Source organism: Doryrhamphus excisus, chromosome 1 (assembly GCF_030265055.1).
Source record: "Doryrhamphus excisus isolate RoL2022-K1 chromosome 1, RoL_Dexc_1.0, whole genome shotgun sequence".
NCBI lineage: Eukaryota > Metazoa > Chordata > Actinopteri > Syngnathiformes > Syngnathidae > Doryrhamphus > Doryrhamphus excisus.
The window spans coordinates 35,433,871-35,457,616 of NC_080466.1; the positions used below are offsets into that span (position 1 = coordinate 35,433,871).

At 41.0% G+C, this 23,746-nt stretch overlaps 1 protein-coding gene across 2 annotated transcripts; it reads left to right on the forward strand.

Annotated features, from left to right (window-relative positions):
* The first annotated feature begins 14 nt into the window (after nt 1–14).
* atp6v1h (ATPase H+ transporting V1 subunit H) lies at nt 15–23,746 on the forward strand. 2 transcript variants are annotated; one of them, XM_058078932.1, is made up of 14 exons: nt 15–86; nt 473–625; nt 1,759–1,858; nt 1,940–2,029; nt 3,423–3,536; nt 4,854–4,958; nt 7,596–7,655; nt 8,494–8,591; nt 12,339–12,531; nt 16,370–16,548; nt 16,639–16,764; nt 18,566–18,667; nt 18,747–18,860; nt 23,436–23,746. In XM_058078932.1, the coding sequence occupies exons 2-14, from the start codon at nt 522–524 to the stop codon at nt 23,503–23,505; spliced, it is 1,455 nt and encodes a 484-aa protein (XP_057934915.1). In that variant the 5' UTR covers nt 15–86; nt 473–521; the 3' UTR covers nt 23,506–23,746. The 2 variants fall into 2 exon arrangements, with proteins under 2 accessions (XP_057934915.1, XP_057934917.1); XM_058078934.1 differs by lacking the exon at nt 7,596–7,655.

Below are 23,746 nucleotides of genomic sequence, written 5' to 3' on the forward strand. Positions count from 1 at the left end.
GTAGATGCACGTGACTGGCTGTCACATCAGTCACATGATCCAGCGTGACGTCGTTTCAGTCAGCTGACGTTCAAGGCTCTCGCTGGGTGAGTGATTCAACCTCTTTCATTGCATTTTGTGTAAAAATTACTTTTAAATTCCAATTTTAATTCATTTGTAGTATCATTGAGTGAGTATTTGCGCCGAAAAATGATGCGTTAGTGAAAGGGGCGAAACGCATTTTAAAGCTAAGCTAGCTTAGCACAAACACTGACGAGTGTTAGCATCCGTCGGTTAATTTACTACAAGATTTTATTGCCCAGCTGCTAGCTAACATTTCACCCAAAATGTCTGCTATGTCTTCGTTATATTTAATCCATTATTGTAGGGGCAAAGAGAGCTGTTAAAATGATGTCGTGACCGTGAGCATATTGCTACCCTTGCTAACTATCTGAATATGTCACCTGTTTACAAGTCTAATATCTATTGTCAGCTTCAAAGGTGGTACCTGTGAATAAGAAGCGCATCTAGCACCATTCAGTATGGATATCCGGGGGGCCGTGGACGCTGCTGTCCCCACCAACATCATCGCTGCCAAGGCAGCAGAGGTTCGAGCTAACTTGGTCAACTGGCAGTCTTACCTGCAGTAAGTAGCACAAATTGTGCCTTTATTTTCTAATGGGTTGACTTATTGCGGTATGTTTGTGTCACTTGAGCAGGGAGAAATTGAGTCAGAACCTTGCGTGGTGCTTCCTAAAATATAATAAATAGATTCTCCGCTTGTGTGGAGATTGTGGGTTTTCTCCGGGTACTCTGGTTTCCTCCCACATTCCTGTGACCCACAATCCTAGTGAGAATAAGCAGCATAGAAAATGGTAATGGTTTAATTTCATTTGAACATGCATCAGATTACAATTGAGTGCATCACATAATCAGTTCACAGTTCCACATGTCCAAAAGGAGTAGGAAGAAGCAAAGCTTATTAAATCCTACCCCTCCATCTGGTACCTTTACAATCAGTAACTGTTACATTTGTTCACTTCCTGCTTTCCATAATACAGTTTAAGTTTTTTTTTATTTTTTTTGTAATAATGCACCTCATACCGAAGTATAAGGTGATATGAGCATCCAATGCCATAATGGGTACCATAGTAAGGTTCAATATAGTGATATGTATAGCACATCATGACTGGTTCAAGACTCTTCATCCTTGTATTTAGCAAACATCAACTGCTTGTATTGTTTCTTGAATTGGCTCATCGTTGTGAGGGAGGTTTATAAAAATTGCCATCAGTTCCAGACTGTTGGTGGACCCTGGTGAAGCCATCTTCATGAAGGGCCTCCTAGAAACACTCACATCAAGCATGCCCAGACCAATTTATGAAGCGATTAACAAGAACGGTGGAGCTACCCATTACTGAGTCCTACTGAGACATTTTTTTGTTCTGGTTTGGAGAGGGTTTTTTGCCATTTTTAGAGCAATGATCTTCAACTTTTGATCATCTGATAAACAGCCTTTTTCACTTTAATTGTTGTTTTCAATAAATGACTTTTTGTCCCAGCTATTTTTCGACTGGTCTGAAGATTTTAATCAGGTCCATACTGTAATATATTACTGAGGATACAATCGTAATTTTATTTTATGACGGATCATCTGATCTTCACAGCGCCTGCTGAGAGCAATTCTGGTAGTTGATGACCCCTACTTTTTATGCTTGGATTGTAGTCCACTGCTGCAGAACATTTCATCCAAACTACTTGAAATGTTTCCCTTCTCAGGAGTCAGATGATTTCTGCAGAGGACTGTGAGTTCATCAAGAAGTTCGAGGTGGCCAACTCTGAGGAGAAACAAGTCATCCTGACCAATGAAGGCCATCAGGTATATACTCATTTTAGAGCATCCATCCATCTTTGTGCTGTAGGAGTGTGCATCAAAATGTGTGTATTTTGTATTTTACAGTGTGCTAAAACCTTTCTCAACCTGATGGCTCACATCTCCAAGGAGCAGACTGTCCAGTACATCCTGACGCTCATTGATGATACTCTACAGGTATCAAACACACTTTGGTCCAGATGTATTCAGATAACACTGTAATTATAGATAAAATTTAGATTTCATAAAACTTCACAGCAGGCGATAATTGGAGCCTATCCCAGCTGTTTTCGGGTGAGAGGTGGGGTACACCCTGGACTGGTGGCCAGCCAATCACAGGGCACATATAGACAAACAACCATTCACACTCACATTCATACCTATGGACAATTTGGAGTGGCCAATTAACCTAGCATGTTTTTGGAATGTGGGAGGAAACCGGAGTACCCGGAGAAAACCCAAGCATGCACGGGGAGAACATGCAAACTCCACACGATTGAACTCCTAGTTGTAAGGTCTGCGCACTAACCACTCGACCCCCGTGCAGCCCTACTGGAGTTAAATAATAATAAAAAATAAAAAATATAAATAAATAAAAAAATTTTTTGGACCTGGCCTTGTTCAAATACTTCTGAAAACATTAGCCACGTTTACATGAAGAGTTTTTCTCTTTCCGAATGACCTTTCCTAAAGCAATGGTATACATGGAAAGGAATAATCCAATCGTGTGTCTACATGCGCCACTATAATCAAACAGAATAGTCAATAGGGCATGCCCAGTAAAACGTAAACATCATGTGATACCGACTTCCTCAAGTTTTTCTTTCACTTGTTGGAATAACTCCGTATTGCCAGTTTTCCGTTCGTCCAGTCTTGAAATTTAGTTTGAATCAAAAACAAACTTTCCACAGCAGTCCAGTGCCGATTGCTCGCCTCCATTTTTTTAAAGCGAAGAACATTTCGACCTCCGTGTTACGTCATATCTCAGCATCCGCTGAAAGAACGCACCCGGGAACAGGAAAAGATGAAGTTCAATCTTGCTAATATTTTATAATTAAGCTTTGGCTCATGTTTTATATAGATATATATTTTCTTTTTTAATAAAAGTGGACTTGTGAATGGCGTATAGAAGGGTTTAGATTCTGTTCCACAGATGGTGCTAATGCACACGAAAGCTGCTTGCCAACCGCCAATAAACAACAGAAGAAGAAAAACGCCACAAAGAAGAACGCAGTCTGACAACTTTCCGATTGAGCGGGTACAAGATACCTCAATCGGATTGGGGAAAGGAATATTCCACCCCCTGTGAATCCGATTATATATTCATTCGGATTGGCACTTTTCTTTCGGAATGAGGTGTATACAAAGCTTACATTCTTTCCGTTTGAGCAAATAACCCGAATGGAATTGGAATATTTGGGTCCATGTAAAAGTGGCTATTGTGTATTAGTGTTTTTTTTCTTTTGTTTATTGATGTTTTTTTCTTTCCCCCTTCAGGGGGTCCAAAACCCCCAAATGTTTTTCTATTAGTAAGATGAAATGTCAACTGAAATGTCGAAATCTTACACAGGAGAATCATCAGCGGGTGAGCATCTTCTTTGACTACGCCAAAAAGACCAAGAACACAGCCTGGTCCTACTTCCTTCCGATGCTGAATCGCCAGGACCTCTTCACTGTTCACATGGTGAGTTTGTTGCATGCGTCATTATCATTATCAACTTTCAAAAGAAACCCCTCACTAACAACAGCTTCACCTATAAGGAGCCCAGAGACCACAGTCATTTGTGTCAAGTTAACCTTTTTCCACCGGAGAATATCACCCTGTGAACCTTTCACAGATGTTTCTAATCGTAGCAAGCCATCAATAATTCCTCACAAAGCACCTCACTCACCTTTCCCCACAAAAAACAAGCAATTAATGGCTTGATTTTTCCATGGTAACCCTATAGCCATTATGGGTGTACTAAAATAAGACCTGAAACCACCTTGAGTTAAGGTTAGAGCTAAATAAAAACCTTTCATTCATTTATTGCTGCTTTTTCCTCACGAGGTTGCGGGGGGTGCTGGAGCCTATCCCAGCTGTCTATGGGCGAGAGGCGGGGTACACCCTGGACTGGTGGCCAGCCAATCACAGGGCACATATAGACAAACAACCATTCACACTCACATTCATACCTATGGACAATTTGGTGTCGCTAATTAACCTAGCATGTTTTTGGAATGTGGGAGGAAACCCACGCATGCACGGGGAGAACATTGCACAACTCCACACGATTGAACTCTATTTGTAAGGTCTGCACACTAACCACTCGACCGCCGTGCAGCCCTACTGCCATGTTATGGAGTTAAATAATTTTAAAAAATCATTTTTTTGGGACCCGGTCTTGTACAAATACTTCTGAAGACATTATCCACGTTTACATGAGGAGTTTTTCTCTTTCCGAATGGAATCTTTCCGAATGACCTTTCCTAAAGCAATGGTATACATGGAAAGGAATAATCCAATCGCCGCGTGTCTACATGCCCCGCTATAATCAAACAGAATAGTCAATAGGGCATGTCCAGTAAAACGTAAACATCAACATCAGCTGTCTTCGGGCGAGAGGCGGGGTACACCCTGGACTGGTCGCCAGCCAATCACAGGGCACATATAGACAAACAACCATTCACCCTCACATTCATACCTATGGACAATTTGGATTCGCTAATTAACCTAGCATGTTTTTGGAATGTGGGAGGAAACCGAAGTACCCGAGTGCACGAGGAGAACATGCAAACTCCACACAGAGATGGCCGAGGGTGGAATTGAACCCTGGTCTCCTAACTGTGAGGTCTGCGCGCTAACCACTTGACCGCCGTGCCGCCCTAAATAAAACTAGAAATAAAAAAACAAATAAACTCACATGTTCATTCCTGATACTTAAGCATGGAAATCTCACCGTATTACTACTGATGTGGACTTTATACCTTTCTTCTGAATCTAACATTTGTCCAACCTTAGGCGGCAAGGATCATTGCCAAATTGGCTGCTTGGGGCCGAGACCTGATGGAAGGAAGTGACCTGAACTACTACTTCAACTGGATCAAAAGCCAGCTTAGTTCACAGGTATATCAATTGTTTTATGTTTGCCGTGTGTAACAGGGTTTCCAAGGCTGCTTTGTTTCAGCTTGATGAAGGAGTATCTTGGGCATCAACTCATACCTAAACTTATACCTTACTTCTTAGATGTAAAAACAACACTTTGTAGCCAATAGCATGTTATTGTGCTTACAATGACAATATCGGGTAGATGCAGTACAGGCGTTCCTCGCTGTATTGCGGTTCAAACATCGCTCCCTTACTCTATCATGCCTTTTTTCCAACATAGTAAATCATTGCTTTTTTTGTGAAAATTTTGACAGACAAATTATATGTAAAAGTCTGGTCACTAGGCATTAATGTTACATTATATCACCATGGCTTGCTTGACATGATAGATTGGAAAAAAAAAATTATAATCTCATTCCGTGCGGAGGTAGTATGTTTTTAGCTTGTTACTTTGTCCTTCATTCATTCATTTTCTACCGCTTTTCCTCACAAGGGTCGCGGGGGTGCTGGAGCCTATCCCAGCTGTCTTCGTGCGAGAGGCAGGGTACACCCTGGACTGGTGGCCAGCCAATCACAGGGCACATATAGACAAACAACCATTCACACTCACATTCATACCTATGGACAATTTGGAGTCGCCAATTAACCTAGCATGTTTTTGGAATGTGGGAGGAAACCGGAGTACCCGGAGAAAACGCACGGATAAATTGCCGAGGGTGAGATCGAACTCGGGTCTCCTAGATGTGATGTCTGCGCGCTAACCACTCGACCACCGTGCAGCCCCGCATCTTTGTCATAATGTCAACAATAATAGTATAGTATAGGCGACATTAATAAACATGAATTATGTTTCATTTACAGTACCACACCACCATGACGTTCCAAGTGTCTACAGTGTGTATTGCACTGCCAGTATTACAGTATTATTTTTGGAATCAGTCAATAAAATACAGGGAGGCATAGACAAGCTAATAAGGTGGAGGAAGTATTAATAATGAGCACCGCACTGCTTAGTTATGAGTTCTAAGATAACATCTTTATGATAATAATATTGCTGGCCTTGATATGTTGACACGTATATGCGTGTTTGTTTTCCATCCATCCATTTTCTGTACCGCTTGCTGGAGCCTATCCCAGTGTTTCCTCTTTACCAAAAAAACAGGCTTGATGAAGAGGTTTGTCTGTCTGAACACTTGTGCGCATTGGGTCTATACGGGGGGGGGGGGCTCTAGCAAGTTTTCACTCGCTAGCTGCATGTGTCATGTGACACACAATCAAATACTTTCTTTATGCTTTTTGGGTATAAAACATGACCTGATGTCAATTTCAGCCCCTTTGCACATAGTCATTTTTAAAGCGGGAAGAGATTTCCTGTAGGACAGGGGTCTCAAACTCAATTTACCTGGGGGCCACCGGAGCTAGGTTCTGGGTGAAGCCGGGCCGCATCAGGTTTTCAAAAAAAAAAAAAAAAACGCATTTATTAAAAACTGGAAAAAAAATCAATAAAAACAACTATCTTCAATGCTTTTGCTTCTGCTATACCCTACACTTTTTCAGTACTTTGGTTCCGGTTTTCTACACCAAAATATCTGATAAAACATTCCACTGTTCTCAAATATCTTAATTTTTATTTTTCTATACACAAAATAAAATACAAAAAAAATAAGAATAAAGACAATAAATCAATCAATCAATAATAAATAAGTAAAATAATAATAAAACAGCAAATAAGAAAAATGTAAGAAACCACATACAGTTGGTAGAGAAATAATTTTTTTCAGATTCAAATGTACAGTATTACCAGTTATTTAACCTTTAACATGAACATTAATGAAACGTAATCATTTTACCCAATTAGCAAGTTAGCATCATACTCAGTTCCATTTGGGAGCAGCGTGGTAACTTTAACAACATGTTTGATGAGATGCTTTATCTTGACGTGTATTTTCCGTTTTATTCCAAATCATTTCCTGCATTTATTTGTACCCAGCGTCATAAGCCTTTAGCTTCATTGCTAATCCAAAGCAAAACAGGGCGGGGTAACAGGGTAGGGTAACAGTATGGGCGGGGTAAAATCATGTTAATTGTGTCTGGTTTGCACACAGCTGTCAACATTAAACTTTGGTATCAAGGTGGGGGGCCTCAAACTAGCGTCTCGCGGGCCGCAAGTTTGAGACCCCTGCTGTAGGGGAAGACTGTTTGGACAGACAAACAAATTACAGGTGGAACACCGCCCTTTAGCAAATTACATCCGACCTGGTAGTTTCCACTGTATATAAAAATGTAATGTACTTCAGCTGCGAGGCGCTCAAATGTGTTTTAATATGGAAAAAAAGGTGCAATCACCTTCAATTAAGTTATTTTCCACTATTTTCAGTAATTGCTGTCTGCTGTGTGGGCTCATGATGATAGCCTGTGTTGTTCTAGTAACACATAATTTATAGTCCATCATGATCTGAATGCAGATAAAGGGACATGTGGCAAGACGGCATTTCATTTGTATTCAGTGTTGATGTTCTTCTCGAGCTTGCAATTTGTTATATCATCTATCCACAGCAGCCGTACTGTTTTTTTTCCCAGCATGGATCTTCCATTTTCTCTGCAACACAGTCCGAAGGCTTGGATTTGTTTTTTTTTTGTCTTATCTCTTATTAGAACCTGCACGGTACAGGTCAAGACACAGGGTCAGGAGCAGGAACTATATCCCCCAGTGAAGTGAGTATAAGTGAGGTACTCTCACTATGGGCTTCTGCAAGCTGGCCTCTGGACTTTCACCTTTTTTGCCCGTCTCACTAATAAACATCTCCTGACTGCGGATGAGCAGAACGCGCACAGAAGCATTTAGTTTTGAGACAGCACCGGGCAAGGGGTCCTCCGTGTCGACAGCATGATGTTTTGCTGCCACTGATTGCTTTAAACACTGACAACTTGCATGCTGTATAAGCCATGAAGGTGCTGCAGGCATGACAAAATGGCTCTTCCCTTTTGACCTTAATGACACCAGGTTAAACTGGAGTAGCAGTTGCACACCAGCAGTAGCAGCATCCATTATTGCTCTCTTTCTCTCCACTAAAGGCTAATCATTCTGAGAAATGTACTTCTACTTTCTATAACTGAATGCAGTCTTTTCCTCTGCATTTCAGCCAGGTAACAACCTTGCTCTTCTCCCCTATCTTCACTCTTCTTCTGGCTGGACTGTTTTTGCTTCTATTCACCTGATTAATGACATCTATTTTGTCCTCCTCTAATCTCTATTGACATGATTCTGCTCAGGTGTGATGGGTACACAATGCCCTCCTTTCACACCGCATTGCACCGTCGTGGTAGCATGTTGCTGATGCACATTCACACAAATTGCATGTGTCATGCCTCAGGTTTGATAGGCGGTGCTGCTGGTGGTGATGGCGTAAGTCTTGAACTGGTTTCCTTCCGTGTGCAGTCTTATGCTTGCCAACTGCTTCATGTTTCTCTCTTTTAATGTTATCTTTTTTCCGATCACCGATCGAGGCTCCCTGTGACATGTTGGTGAATGTTTTACCTTTGTCCTTTCCAGAGCTCTCAGTATGTCCAGTGTGTGGCCGGCTGCCTTCAGCTGATGCTGAGGGTCAATGAGTACAGGTTTGCGTGGGTGGAGGCCGACGGCGTGAACTGGTAAGTCAAGCCTCTCTAACTGTGGAACTTAGAAGGTCGAGCGCTATCCTTGGAGGTACAATGTCCCCCTCATAGCAAACCGGACTGAGTAAAAAAAATCAATTCCAGGGTCAAAACAGCGTGAAAGTACACCTTTTGTTAAATACACAAGCAATGTTTTATGTAACATTTTAACATTCTGTCACTGTAATTCTAAAAATAAGTTAGTATTGAGAACTAGTGATATGGCTGGTCCTCGGTTTATGGCGTTTTGATTTTGGTGGTAACATTTGCACTTCCATTAATAATGTGCAAAAAGAAAGAACTACGCAAAAAATAAACATGAACACAAAAGGTGTCCAGTGTTTATGTAACATGAACACTTTTTTCATTTATAAGTCGCTCTGGAGTATAAGTCGCAGGAACAGCCAACCTATGAAGAAAAGTGTGACTTATAGTCCGGAAAATACGGTATTCTTTCTTTGCAACACTCAACATGCTCACATTGGGTTTAACAATTAGAAAGACAGCCAGCTAACCAGTTAGCCTTCAATTTACTTACTCAAAAGTTAGGAAAGGGTTTAAAACGGAGTGGGCAAGAAGGACAAAAAAGACCACTTCCACATGGAATGGGAGAAGAACTTCTTTTCCATGACTGACAACATGCAGTGTGACCGTAATTTAATGTAATGTCACAATAATGGAACATTACTGACACCAGAAAGCTACATATACCTTTCTAATATTTTTTGGATTAATTATACAGCATGGGCTGTGCACAGCGGTCAAGTGGTGCAGACCTTACAACTAGGAGTTTAATCGTGTGGAGTTTGCATGTTCTCTCTGTGCAGGCGTGTTTTTTTCCGGGTACTCCGGTTTCCTCCCACATTCCAAAAACATGCTAGGTTAATTGGCCACTCAGGTATGAATGTGAGTGTGAATGGTTGTTTGTCTATATGTGCCCTGTGATTGGCTGGTCACCAGTCCAGGGTGTACCCCGCCTCTCACCCGAAGACAGCTGGGATAGGCTAAAGCACCCCCCGTGACCCTTGTGAGGAAAAGCGGTAGAAAATGAATGAATGAAGAAAGAACTACCGACGTAGACATAGTTGTGTCTCTAGACCAGGATCGCGATCGCGAGCTACCGGTCGATCGCGGAGGTGGTACTGGTCGATCGCGGCGTGACATTAAAAAAATATCATCCTAGCATCAATGCCGTCACTTGATTGATATACAGGGCAGCCATTCAGATGACAACTGAATGTTGCCCTTCGGGCGACCAATCAAATCAAACAACGTCTCTAAGTGCAGCAGAACTTACGATGTCAGCCTATCGTCCATCCCCGTTACTTGATTGACATACAGGACAACCAATCAGATGACAACTGAATTTTGACCTTTAGGTCACTGCTCATGCGTAAACAACGATGCAAAGTGCTAAGCTAGTCGGCGAATTGCGAGATTTTAAAGCCCTCGCTAAAGTTTATGGTCGCTAAAATGAGTGAAGGAGCTGGACCGAGTAAAAAGGCAAAAACTGGACCAAGTAAAAAGGCAAAAAACATATCACTTCCATACGGATATGGAATATTATACGGATATTATGATACGGATATTATCCATGACTGATAAACATTTGGAAGTGTGCTTGAGGCTGGCTATCAGCAGCTACTGTCCGGACTATGCATCCCTGGCTGGTTCAATTCAGTGCAAGTCATCAAAGTAAACTCAGGTAATTACAAAAAATGTTAATAGTTAATTATGTGTGTTTGCAATATTTGCTCATTTGGTTATGTAAGGTACATCAACATACATTGTACGTACAAATAATCCTCAATACATTTGAAAATAAATAGATGTTTTGCATTTTTGTAGTGGGTAGATCATTTTGACTCATTTTAAAAGTAGCTCGCATGCTGAAAAAGTGTGAGCACCCCTGCTCTAGACTGTGAGGAAGGATGTCGTCATCTTAGTTCTTTTTAATGAACTATTAAAGTTTGATCTCCATTATGACTCCCGAGACACTGAGGCAGACTCGTCTGGTGGAAGCACATAAAAGTAACATTAAAAATACAGAGATAAAAGGATTTTTTTTTCATTTTTTTCCCATTCAATACATGTCTTTAGTGTTTTATGACTGTGTTTTATACAGTTGGGTAATATATACTCAACAAAAATATCAACGCAACACTTTTTGCTTCCATTTTTCATGAGATGGACTCAAAGATCTAAAATTAATTCCAGATAAACAATATTACCATTTCTTTCAAACATTGTTCACAAATCTGGTAAACAATATTACCATTTCTTTCAAACATTGTTCACAAATCTGTCTAAATGTGTGATAGTGAGCACTTCTGCTTTACTGAGATAAACCATCCATCCCACCTCACTGGTGTGCTACATCATAATGCTAATCTGACGACATGATTAGTGCACAGGTGTACCTTATAATGCTCACAATAAAAGGCCACTCTGAAATGTGCAGTTTTGTGTAACAGCAAAATGCCACAGATGTTGCAATTGGCATGTTGTCAACAGGTGAATGAACGAATGAACACAGGTGCATTTTATTGATGGCATTGTGAACGCACAGAGATACCATGATGAGATCCTGAGGCCGATTGTTGTGCCATACATCCATAAACATCAACTAATGTTTCGGCAAGATAATGCACGGCCCCATATTGCAAGGATCCGTACACAATTCCTGGAGGCTGAAAATGTCCCAGTTCTTGCATGGCCAGCATACTCGCCGGCCATGTCACCCATTGAACATATTTGGGATGTGCTTGACCGACGTATACGACATTGTGTACCAGTTCCTACTGATATCCAGCAACTTCTCAAAGCCACTGAAGAGAAGTGGACCAACATTCCACAGGCCACAATTGACAATCTTATAAACTCTGGTAAATGGTTATGACAAATGATTGTCACAGCAGATACTGACTGGGTCTGAGTCCCCAGAGTTGGCGAGAGGCGGGATACACCCTGGACTGGTGGTCAGCCAATCACAGGGCACATATAGACAAACAACCATTCACACTCACATTCATACCTATGGACAATTTGGAGTGGCCAATTAACCTAGCATGTTTTTGGAATGTGGGAGGAAACCGGAGAACCCGGAGAAAACCCACGCATGCACGGTGTGAACATGCAAATTCCACACAGAGATGGCCGAGGTTGGAATTGAACTCGGGTGTCCCAGCTGTGAGGCCTGCGCACTAACCACTCATCCGCCATGCAGCCTATTGACTAATATTTAAAAAAAAAACATGTAAGAGTGACAAAATAAGAAATCATGGGCAAACACTTTTTCACACCACTGTATTAGCTCCGCCTTGTAATTAATATTCATCAAACAGATAATATAATTATAAAATAAAGCGCTGCATAGTGAGTTAATCATAGGCTCGTTTTTGTCATGAACATGGTGGCTTCATTTGCATTTACATCTTAGGAGGTCTGCATCCCACCACTTAGCGCCTGTGTCTACAAATGCCCCCCCCCCCCCCCCCCCCCCCCCCCACTTGGGGGAAGTCATTCATTTTCTGCGTTTGAACCAGCTCTATAGACCCTGTGTGGACATTGTATTCCAGGCCCGTCATTTGTGCTAATAGCTCAGCAGCATGGAGGCACACTGTTGTGAAACCCTGGCCATTAGGAAATCGATTCGGCACACAAAATATGGCTTCTCATTATTCTTTGTGCAGCTTCCCTTTCTTCTTATTTCTTTGCCTTTTCGCCCCCTCCCTTGTCTTCAAGCATAACAGCGGTGTTGAGCAACAAGTGTGGATTCCAGCTCCAGTACCAGATGATCTTCTGCGTTTGGCTCCTGGCATTCAGCCCCCAGCTCTGCGAGCAGTTGAGGCGCTACAATGTTGTGCCTGCCTTGTCTGATATCCTGCAGGAATCTGTCAAGGAGAAGGTCACACGGATCATTCTGGCTGCCTTCCGGGTATGTGCCAAGCCTCCTTGCTTTTGGTGGGTTACGTGTCGAAGTGCACTCAAATATTTACAAAGTCCACGCAGCACTTTTCACTTGTAATTGTGCTGACTTCTTCCTTGCCTCAGGGGGGGAAAACTGAAATGACTCTATTAAACAACAGAAGACGACTATAAAAGAAACCCAAGTCCATAAAAGTTACATAAATAAGATTTATCTCCACGCTGCTCTGTCAGCTCCCTGCTGTCGTCGGTCAATACCAGCGATGAATATTTCATGCCAAGCTGCTTTGTGGAGCAAAATTACTTAAGTTTTCAAGGATAAAATTTGTGAATGTCAAATAATTCATCTGCCTGGATGCTCACTTAGTAAGCAGACACGAAACCAGATGACCATCTAAGCAGTAAATTAAACTATGGTTACAGTTCTCCAGGTGATCCCCGGGTTATGAGCAAGTTCCGGAATGCATACCTAATCAGAGCTTGACATTAAAAACAAAAATTACTTGCCCATGGGGAATCCTTAAGGTGACTACTTATAATATAATACATTTTATTTGTATAGCACTTTTCAAAATACTCAAAGACACTTTACAGAAGAATGAAGTTGAATAAAGCAAGTAAACAGAATAGAAGACACACCAAAATACAACATTCATTAGTTAATACACAGTTAAAACATGAGTAAAAGGGGGGAGGGGGGCACAGCAGTCAGATATAAAAAGTTAGACATTAAAAACAGATTTAAAGAGGTGGGTTTTTAGTTGTTTTTTGAAGGTGGGAAGGTCAGGGCAAGCACGGAGTGAATGGGGCAAAGAGTTCCAGAGAGTGGGGAGAAGCGATGGAGAAGGCTCTGTCTCCCCAGGTTCGGAGCTTGGTCTTACAGGGGAATGCCAGGAGGTTGGAGTCTGAGGAGCGAAGGGGACGTGGGGGATTATGTGGATGGAGCAGGTCTGTGACATATGGGGGGGTCAGATCATGAAAGGGCTTTGTAGGTGATGAGAAGAACTTTGAAGTGAATACGTTGGAGGACGGGAAGCCAGTGGAGGTTTTTAAGGACAGGGGTAATGTGTTCACGGGAGCGGGTGGAGGTGAGGAGGCGGGCAGCGGAGTTCTGAATATATTGTAGTTTGTTGAGGGTTTTGGATGTTGTATCGTAGAGAATACTGTTGCAGTAGTCCATTCTGGAGGTGATGATTGCATGGATCAGGGATTCAGCGGCAGAGAATGTAAGTGATGGACGGAGTCGGGCTATGTTCTTAAGATGGAAGAATGCAGTCCGGGTTAACTGTTTGATGTGGGGTTCAAATGAAAGGGTGGGGTCCAGGAGGATACCAAGGTTGCGGATGAGCTTGTCCGAACTTGCCCCATGTAAAATGAAAAGACTGCCATAATGATATCATACATCAATATATGCTGATAATTCATCAGATAATAGTACTGATGCATTGTATTTAGAGGAATGTCTGAAACGTATGTTAACATGGCATGCCATACTACCTTACACATCGTAGTCGTCGTAAGCAGTGATAATTATAAGTTGTGCACCACAATGAAACATTATTGAATAGACACATTTGTGTACTAGTAAAGTGTTTTTAATCCAGAAAAAAATGCTCAATGGTCAAATATATAATAATTTGTGAAGCAAAGGTGAGAAAAATACACAGAGAAATGGAAGCGCTAGATTTTGTAGTTTGTGCAAAATCAGCACTTGGTATTGGATCTAATCGGTGGTGTTTCATTGTGACCACTTCAAATTGTCACAGCAATGTGATTCACTCACCTGTGCCATCATTTGATTTGCTGCCGCTAATAAAATACTTGTTTAGGAGGCACTGGTTCATCACTTTTTGCTGTTTTCCTTCACAAGTTGTTGAAGAATTAGACCATGTTGGCAGGGACGCGATCGTTTAGTAGTCAAACGATCGCTGATTGGTTGATTGCGAACAAGACCCACAAGGTGTGGGTATAACGCGGACCGCGGTCTAAATAAACGATTCTGATTGGTCCATTTCAAGATTTGCAAGGATTGGTTTGCAAATTACCACCGGAATTACGCAGTCCGTGTTTTACCAACACCCAACAAGAACCGCTTTAAAAAAAAAAAACTCTTGGCAGTATGGCATGCCAAAGTACACTTGCCCGACGGGAATATCACTGATTGGATTTACTTGCCCCGAATTTTGTTTTAACTTGCCCCGGGGCCATCGGTACATTGTTATTGTCGAGCCCTGCCTAATGCTAGGAGTCCACTGGGACGGCACCAGTTGGCTTGCTGTGGCGACGAATTAATGTTCGCTCGGCATGTTGACATTTGGAGCCACAGCGAGCCACGACACGCCAATTACATACTCTTTGGAATGAACGGGCATCAACTGTTGCCGGCCCAGTGTATCTTAAAAGTGTATATTAAATACTTTGGAAGCATCTGGTGGGCCGGGATGGTGTGGTGCTTTCAAAGTAGTTTACAGCCCCCATTGCCACCATGATCATGGTTCAGTATCCCACTTGAGACACAGCCTCAACAGTTGAAAGCGAAGCATCACTCTCCCACCTGAGCTTCTCTTCTCCACTGCTGGAGAGACGCATTGATGTTGGCTACTGCGTCACCAAGCCGACATCACGTGATGGCAGGCTATTGTCAAAGGAAACAAAAACTAAATAAATAATAAATAAATCAGTATGCAGAGAGTGCATACTGTCATGTCATCAGTATATATTGATGAAAAACCTCAGTTATTTGGTATATGGCAGCCGACCGCTCCCAGCGGCCCTGATCAGCACAATGGGCTTTGATTACATGACTGCAGCATGATTTGCAGCTGACCTTGCCCTGCTCAACTCTGTCTATTCACTATCGGACGCTTATTTTTTGTGTGTGTCATTGACATTCTTGTTTGTGGGAATTGTGATTGTTAAGAAGTTGGACTTCACTTCCATGGAGATGAACAATTCTCACTTGCACACATTTATTTTTTATTTATTTATTTTTCCCTTTATTTGGGCAAATATATGAATCATTACAGTGCATTTCTTACATCAATCAAAATATAACTTTCCATTATTTACATTTGTATTCAACTATCTGATCCCAAGCCCAAAAGGAGTAGGTTGAAGCAAAAGCTTATAAATACCTACCCCTTTTTGCAAGATATAATCATGTTCATGCCACTGTCTTGTTTCCCTTGTTATTATTATCATTGTAATATTATTATTATTATCATTATTGTTATAATCTTTATCATTATTACCATCATTATAATCATCATTAATATTAACATTTTCATCATTATAGTTAAAAATTTTGTGATTTTTTTATTTTTTATCACAAAATTTTTAGATCATGACTTGACATCCTGCATGAACAGCAGACACGGGTGGTAAATTATGTCTCTGTTTTTCCATTTTTTCCCCCTTTAACAGTTCGAAATTCAATTTTTTTTTCACACATGTTGACTCTTTGGGAAATGGTGATGATCCAAAAGGTTTTCCATATAGTCTTGTGCATATCTCCGTTGCTCCCAAGCGTCCTCATTAGTTGGTGATTGTGCTGAGGGGAAGCGCGCAGCGGTGCCATCTGCAAGTGCTTGAACATAATGGCAGCGTGGTAGCGGTGGTGTGTTTGCCGTTTTAGTTCTGCTGCTGCTGTTATTGTATGTTTGCTCAGCAGAGTGCCTTTTTCGTCCCACTGCTCATGTCACTTTTCATTTGTGTCACCCCAGAAATCACTACCAGCGTATCAACAAGTGAACGTTAAAAATGACTCATTTAATTGCTCTTATTTTAGTAGGGTTTCACTGAGTTAGATGCTAACATTGTTGTCTCCATCTCCTGTCCCACTTTGCCAGAATCTCCTGGAGAAGTCGTCAGAGAGGGAGACTCGCCAGGAGTACGCTCTGGCGATGATTCAATGCAAAGTGCTGAAGCAGCTGGAGAACCTCGAGCAGCAGAAGTATGATGACGAGGACATCACAGAGGACATAAAGTTCCTGCTGGAGAGACTGGGGGAGAGCGTGCAGGATCTTAGGTGCCACTCCTTCATGAAGCCGTGCAGTCAAACGAAAAGTCAGTCATTTAATTTTAATCTTTTTTTTTTATTGTATTTTTTTTTATTCAGCTCATTTGACGAGTACAGCTCTGAGCTCAAGTCGGGCCGCCTGGAATGGAGCCCTGTGCACAAGTCGGAGAAGTTCTGGCGGGAGAATGCTGTCCGCCTAAATGAGAAAAATTATGAGCTCCTCAAGTAAGAAGACTCTCTCAGTCGCATAATAAGGGGGGAAAAGTGCACATCGTGTTGTGAATGAATAAATGCAGCCACTTCATTTTACAACAAAAAAACAACAAAATAATAATAATAGCAATTGCATGCAGTAAACATTTAGGAACAAATCCATTTAGCAAGAAATATTGAATATCTGGCTGACATGCAAGGTTTCCAAGCTTTCACTGGACATAAAATCATTTGGCAAGCCTGATGTGGCCCCCGGCCCTTGGGTTTGGTACCCATGTTTTAGGATTATATTGACTACAATAGCAAGTCTTCAGATGTCTTGTTTGGACACTTAATGACCATGTACTACAATAATATCACTCAGTAGAGCTCTTAATTAGCAGACTACTTCCTGGTTCATCGAGGTGATGTCATCGTGACGCAACCAGTAATCCAGATCCTCGCCAAAATTCTTCCTTGACCTATAAAGGAAAGATCTTCATATTTGCATTTTGCATCGTGCTTACTTGTGCTATGTCAAATTTGCTGTTCATGAAAACAACAAGCTAGGAGTGGCCTTGAACTTTTCACCCAGAATACACCCAGTGGTGTTATGTCTTATATTTTTGCATATATGGTAATGGTTATGGTTTAATTTCATTTGAACATGCATCAGATTACAATTGAGTGCATCCCATAATCAGTTCACAGTTCCACATGTCCAAAAGGAGTAGGAAGAAGCAAAGCTTTTTAAATCCTACCCCTCTATCTGGTACTTTTACAATCACTAACTGTTACATTTGTTCACTTCCTGCTTTCCGTAATACACTTTAAGGGTTTTTTTATTTTTAATAATGCACCTTGTACCGAAGTAGGCGATATGAGCATCCAATGCCATAATGGGCACCATAGTAAGTGTCAATATAGTGATATGTATAGCACATCATGACTGGTTCAAGACTCTTCATCCTTGTATTTAGCAAACATCAACTGCTTGTATTGTTTCTTGAATTGTCTCATCGTTGTGCATTGTTTGAGGTCCTTACTCGATCCATTCCATAGTTTGATTCCACATACTGAAATGCTATGGCTAGCATAACGTAGTCCTAGCATAGAAGTGTTTCAAATGTACTTCTTCCCTGAGATCATATTTCTCCTCTCTTGTAGAGAAGTATTGGATGACATTTTTAGCTAATTGCTTATTTTTAGCCTTATGCATTATTGTAGCTGTTTGAAGATGAACTATATCAGCAAGTTGAAGTATTTGTGATTTTAGAAATAAGGAGTTAGTATGTTCTCTGTAGACGGCATTATGAATTGTCCTTACTTTTTTGCAGTACATTTAGCGAGTGAAGATTGCTTTTTATAGTTATTAGCCCATATTTCCACACAATAAGTAAGATATGGTAGAACCAGAGAGCAATAAAGAGTGTGGAGTGGTTTCCGATTGAGAACAAATTTAGCTTTGTTCAATATTGAAATGTTTCTTGCCACTTTATATAGAATAAAATAAATAAATATATTTACTTAAAAAATATATATATAAATATTGAATGTGATATATTGGTGTGGATTGTATCTGGAGGAACAGACACAAATGTAAATTTATTAAAAAAAAAAAAAACACACACAAATTTATATTCCAGTCACAGGTTTCTCCGCCTGTTATCATACGGTCAAAAAGTCCATAGCTAAAACTTGTCTCCGTCCAGTTTTCTAGCTTTGCCTTATGCCTCAGGCTCAGATCATTCTAGAAAGAGTAAGGAGACATGCAATTGTTAGTTTGACATACGCTAGCAGTGTTAACATGCCCTTTACAATCTCCCCCTTTTAGGATATTAACTAGGCTCCTGGAGGTGTCCGACGATCCACAAGTCATAGCGGTGGCAGCTCACGACGTCGGCGAGTATGTGCGGCACTACCCGCGTGGCAAACGGTACAACCTTCAGCTTTGCATCCTTTCCTGAACCAGCGGTGTATACTCATGTTTTTTTTTTTTTGCGGGGACTTTTCAGAGTGATTGAACAGCTGGGCGGGAAGCAGTTGGTGATGAATCATATGCACCACGAGGACCAGCTAGTACGCTACAACGCCCTGCTGGCTGTGCAGAAGCTCATGGTCCATAACTGGTATGAACACAATAATGTGTGGCGCGTCTCTGTTCCTGCAAATCACTTGTCACAAATAATAAACCTTATCCAAAGTATGTAAACTTAAAATGAAATGCACAACAAAACTAAGGCCTTAAAGGATGTTTAGTCAACTAATTATTGAAAGCATCGGCAAGGCCTTTTAAAGGCCACTTAATGTTCATCCATATATTCTCAAAGAATATAGTTTTTTTGTGTGGTGGAAAACGGTTATTCACAGATAATACCAAAGGTGAAAATAGCTGCCAGTGTGTGTTTTGTGACATTCAAATAGTCCATAAATGTCCCATGTTTGTTTTCAGTCTATTTCACTACTGTGCCCTAAAAGCCTAAGAGCTTCCCAGGCAACAAGACTGTGCTGTTTCCTAATCTCAATGATGGTGATGCTCACTGCACACCAGACACAGTCTTGCTGAAACTGGCTTTTTGTTTGTAATTGGTCCGTGATATACAGTATAACACAACAAAAAAACACATACATGTAACAATACAGCACAATAATTCCAATATTGTATTCTCCAAAGTTTCAGATAATAAGGTTTGCACATTTGGAAGTGAGCCCTGAAAAAGTTAAGGATGGTTCTGAACGCAAAGTGTTTTTCTAACACGGACTTCCTTATATGGGCGTTCCCTGGTGTAAGCTGTAGGTTTGCCCTCTCCCGTCTCTCCTGTTTGCTGAATATTTCACCGAGCTAACATTGATGGCTTCCAGGAAAGGTTTGTTTGAGCTTACCTAAAGAGGCAAACATCAGGCAGAAGTGGTTGGAGTTACAGATTCCTTACCAGCAAGACCAAAATATGGGACTGTTGAGGTAACATGGGTGAAACTGGGCTAACTGCCAAACTGTTGCTGAAGCCCGATGCCTTTCCAACGTTACTTGGTCATGTTAGAGTCAGAAGCGCGAGCAGTAAGTAACTATTTAATTTATCAGTGTACAAACTGTTTGTTTATGTGTGAGTCAGCACTTGTTTGCGTATTATTATAGAGTAGGCATACAGACAGCTTTTACCTGCAAATTACGAGCTCCGATGTCTGGAGTTGCTAATAGCCTTTCCCACCACAATCGGTGGACAAAGTTTTTTTTCAATCAATCAAACTTTATTTGTAGTTAACGCGTTATTTGTGACAGTGCGGAGATGTGATTTGCGGTGAGACAAGAGTCGAGGCACGTGGAACTAAATCGTTTACTCTCCACTCAACAATCGACAACAACAGTTTTGTAACGGCTAACCATAACAGCCCTTGGTGAATGACATAACATTACATTGAGTTACATATTACATATTGTGGGTCACCACAACAGCCCTAATATATACGTTTTTTACTGGATATGCACATGTTTTTTTTTCAAGCCAATAATAACATTCTGCATCTCTAGATCTATACTTATATCTATTGTTTTTTAGATTTTTATGTAACTTTTTGTGCCAAAAAGATGACAAACTGTACCTGTAGATTTGTCAGTATCAAGTATCGCATCGCTAATATTAGCAAAATATTTATCAAATAGTGACAGCTCCGAAGTCCAAACCCTGGTCTGAAGGCCGTATCTTCAATGATGGTAAAGGGCTCGTTGTCCAGCAGAAATCACAGATGGCTTTAGCTCTCGGGTCGTCTCTGGCAAACCTTTATGCAATATTCAGATGCTGCAGATAGGAACAAGCCCCGGGTGTCGTGGCGATGCTGGCGTTTCACGCGGTACGGATAATCTCACATCATTGGAGATTTTTATTTTAATCAGTTATTGGAGATATTTTGTAATGTGATGGGTTATCTTGGTAAGATGTCATAATTCCTTGTATTCCTCGTATTTCCTTGCATGTCAGTATTACCTGGCAGGTTGTAACCATAGAAGCTCATGAAGTAGATTCTGGATTGACTGCATGAATTTGAACCCGGAGGAACATTTGTGGTTGTTTCATTTCCAAGAAGTACATCTATGTTGATTTTCTGTCCGACCTGTTGTCAGCAAACATTTGATATTTGTGTTGTTTGTGCGTTTGTTCGGTCCCGAACTCCCAGTAATGAAACATACAGTAGCTTCTCCAGAATGCTTTCCCTTTTCAACTCCATCCACCGTTGAGAGCTTCAGCTTTACAGATGTCATATCTTCTGTATCTTCATATCTTGTGGAATTAAAACATGACATGATTTCATGTTCAGAAAAAGAACTGGACACTAATTACACATTGTATTTTATTATACTAATTATAACACAAAGATGAGTGGTTAGAGCGTAGACCTCACAGCTAGGAGACCAGGGTTCAATTCCACCCTCGGCCATCTCTGTGTGGAGTTTGCATGTTCTCCCCGTGCATGCGTGGGTTTTTCTCCGGGTACTCCGGTTTCCTCCCACATTCCAAAAACATGCTAGGTTAATTGGCGACTTCAAATTGTCCATAGGTATGAATGTGAGTGTGAATGGTTGTTTGTCTATATGTGCCCTGTGATTGGCTGGCCACCAGTCCAGGGTGTACCCCGCCTCTCGCCCGAAGACAGCTGGGATAGGCTCCAGCACCCCCGCGACCCTCGTGAGGAAAAAGCGGTAGAAAATGAATGAATAACACAAAGATGCTTTACCCAGATAACCTGGAATATTTTGATTTAGCTTTTTTTCTGCGGGGTTAAAAGGAGGCATCTAATTGGGGTGTGGTGTTAATTTGTTTAACTGAATCATGCACCCAGTCATGAAAGGGGGGGCCTGGCATTTATTACAGAGAAAGCAACCATCTGTGTTTACAAATGCACAAAAAAAAGGACATAAAAAGGTGACATCTGCAAGGGGAAAAAAAAGAGATGCAGCAAATAATGAGCTGTGTACAGAGTAGCATTGATTCCAGCATGATGGGATGCTTTTCGGGTTGAAAGCATTCAAGAGGGTGACTGATGGAGACCCCCCTACCCCCCCCCCCCCTCCCTCCACCACCTGCTCCTCATATTTCATCTCGATGTTTTCAAGGTGACGCAGCGGTCATGGCGGATTATTTGCTGCCCACATGCAAAGCAACGATGATGATAGAAAGGAGGAGGAGGAGGGGGCGGGGGTGCCCGTCTTGTTTTTTTTTGTGTAAAATAAAAAGTCTCATAAAAAAAAATAATCTCGCCACACACACTTTGCCAGATGAAGACTATTGAAAAGTAAGCACGCCCTGTGTTGTCATGACAACAGCACAGCGATGTTATTTCACCTCGCCTTTTTGTCCCCCAATTCCATTCATCGCCTGTGAATTGACACACTGAAATTTTCAGAATTGGAAATTTATCTGCAGCAAAGACTTCTTTTTTTTTGAGTGTCGTGAAAGGCGTTTGATATTTCCCAAGGAGACAAAGGTGAGTGTCATGGCGCCACATATTGGAAATGTCAGTTACCTTTCATCGGCATTCACTGAAGTTCAAGCCACGATGATGTCGGACCGAGACGCATGCTCATATTATCGGATCAAAACGTTGCCATTCTCAATGTTTGATGGTTGAATGAACGGTTTAATGAATGAATGAATGGTTTAATTTCATTTGAACATGCATCAGATTACAATTGAGTGCATCCCATAATCAGTTCACAGTTCCACATGTCCAAAAGGAGTAGGAAGAAGCCAAGCTTATTAAATCCTACCCCTCCATCTGGTACTTTTACAATCAGTAACTGTTACATTTGTTCACTTCCTGCTTTCCTAATATAATTAAAACATTTTTTTTATTTTTATATGTAATGGTAATGGTTTAATTTCATTTGAACATGCATCAGATTACAATTGAGTGCATCCCATAATCAGTTCCCAGTTCCACATGTCCAAAAGGAGTAGGAAGAAGCAAAGCTTATTAAATCCTACCCCTCCATCTGGTACTTTTACAATCAGTAACTGTTACAATTGTTCACTTACTGCTTTCCTAATATAGTATAAGATTTTATTTTTTCATTTTATTTTAATTTGTATTTTTATTTGTGTTTTTATTTTTGTTATTTTATTTTTATTTTATTTTTATGATTTTGTTTTTATTTTGTTTTTATTTGTATTTTTATTGACTTTGCAAACAACTAGTCAACCGCTGATGACATGAGAGCTGGGGGACAATGACTTCTGGTTCCGGTTTCTAACTAGGACATTTTGTGATTAATATGACGTTTGGACTCGTGCTGTTATGGAAATGTTATAATATAAAAGGGTCGCAGGACAATGATAACGTGTGTCATATTGTATGCTAACTGGGAAATGTCCACAAACCAAATCAAGATTTTTGAGTACATTCTCAACGCAAAAATACACTAACCAGAACGTATGCTAACAGAGGTTCGGCTGTATGTTGTACAGTCGTCCTTCACGACATTACGGTTCAAACATCACCCCCGTCACTCTATCATGTTTTTTCAAAATGTATTCTTGTTTGATCGCTTTTTCACTGTTGAATACGATATGTTATTAGTTATTTAAAAAAAATGCATATTTAAGCACAGCGGTAGTAGAGTCCATATTATTGGCATATTTTCTATGATTATTATCTCTGTTTTGTAGTTTTCTCGCTACTCATTTGTACCCAACCCTTTTGTCTGGCAGGGAGTACCTGGGTAGACAGCTGCAGTCCACCGACCAGCAACAAGCTCCAGCTGTGGCGGCTCGAAGCTGAGTTGTCTGTGTCTATGTGTGTGTGTGTGTGTGTGTGTGTGTCTGTGTGTTAAACTGCGCCTCACTTTGCTAGTTAATGACCCACGTGACCAAGCTGTGTTGTTCCTCCCGCACCCCAAATTAGCTCCCATGTGTTGTGACTCGGTGTCTTATGATTCAGTGTACTAAAAAAAAATATATATATTTAAGTCTGGCCTGTGAAAGCTGATACAGTATGTGCCCCCCCCCCCCCCCAATAAAGA

What these genes read in the sequence shown, in the direction of transcription:
- atp6v1h (XM_058078932.1), top strand. Translation starts at nt 522, where the DNA reads ATGGATATCCGGGGGGCCGTGGACGCTGCTGTCCCCACCAACATCATC. An exon ending in ACCTCTTCACTGTTCACATG is followed by an intron (nt 3,537 to 4,853) that starts GTGAGTTTGTTG and finishes GTCCAACCTTAG; the next exon opens with GCGGCAAGGATCATTGCCAA. An exon ending in GAGAGCGTGCAGGATCTTAG is followed by an intron (nt 16,549 to 16,638) that starts GTGCCACTCCTT and finishes TTTTTTATTCAG; the next exon opens with CTCATTTGACGAGTACAGCT.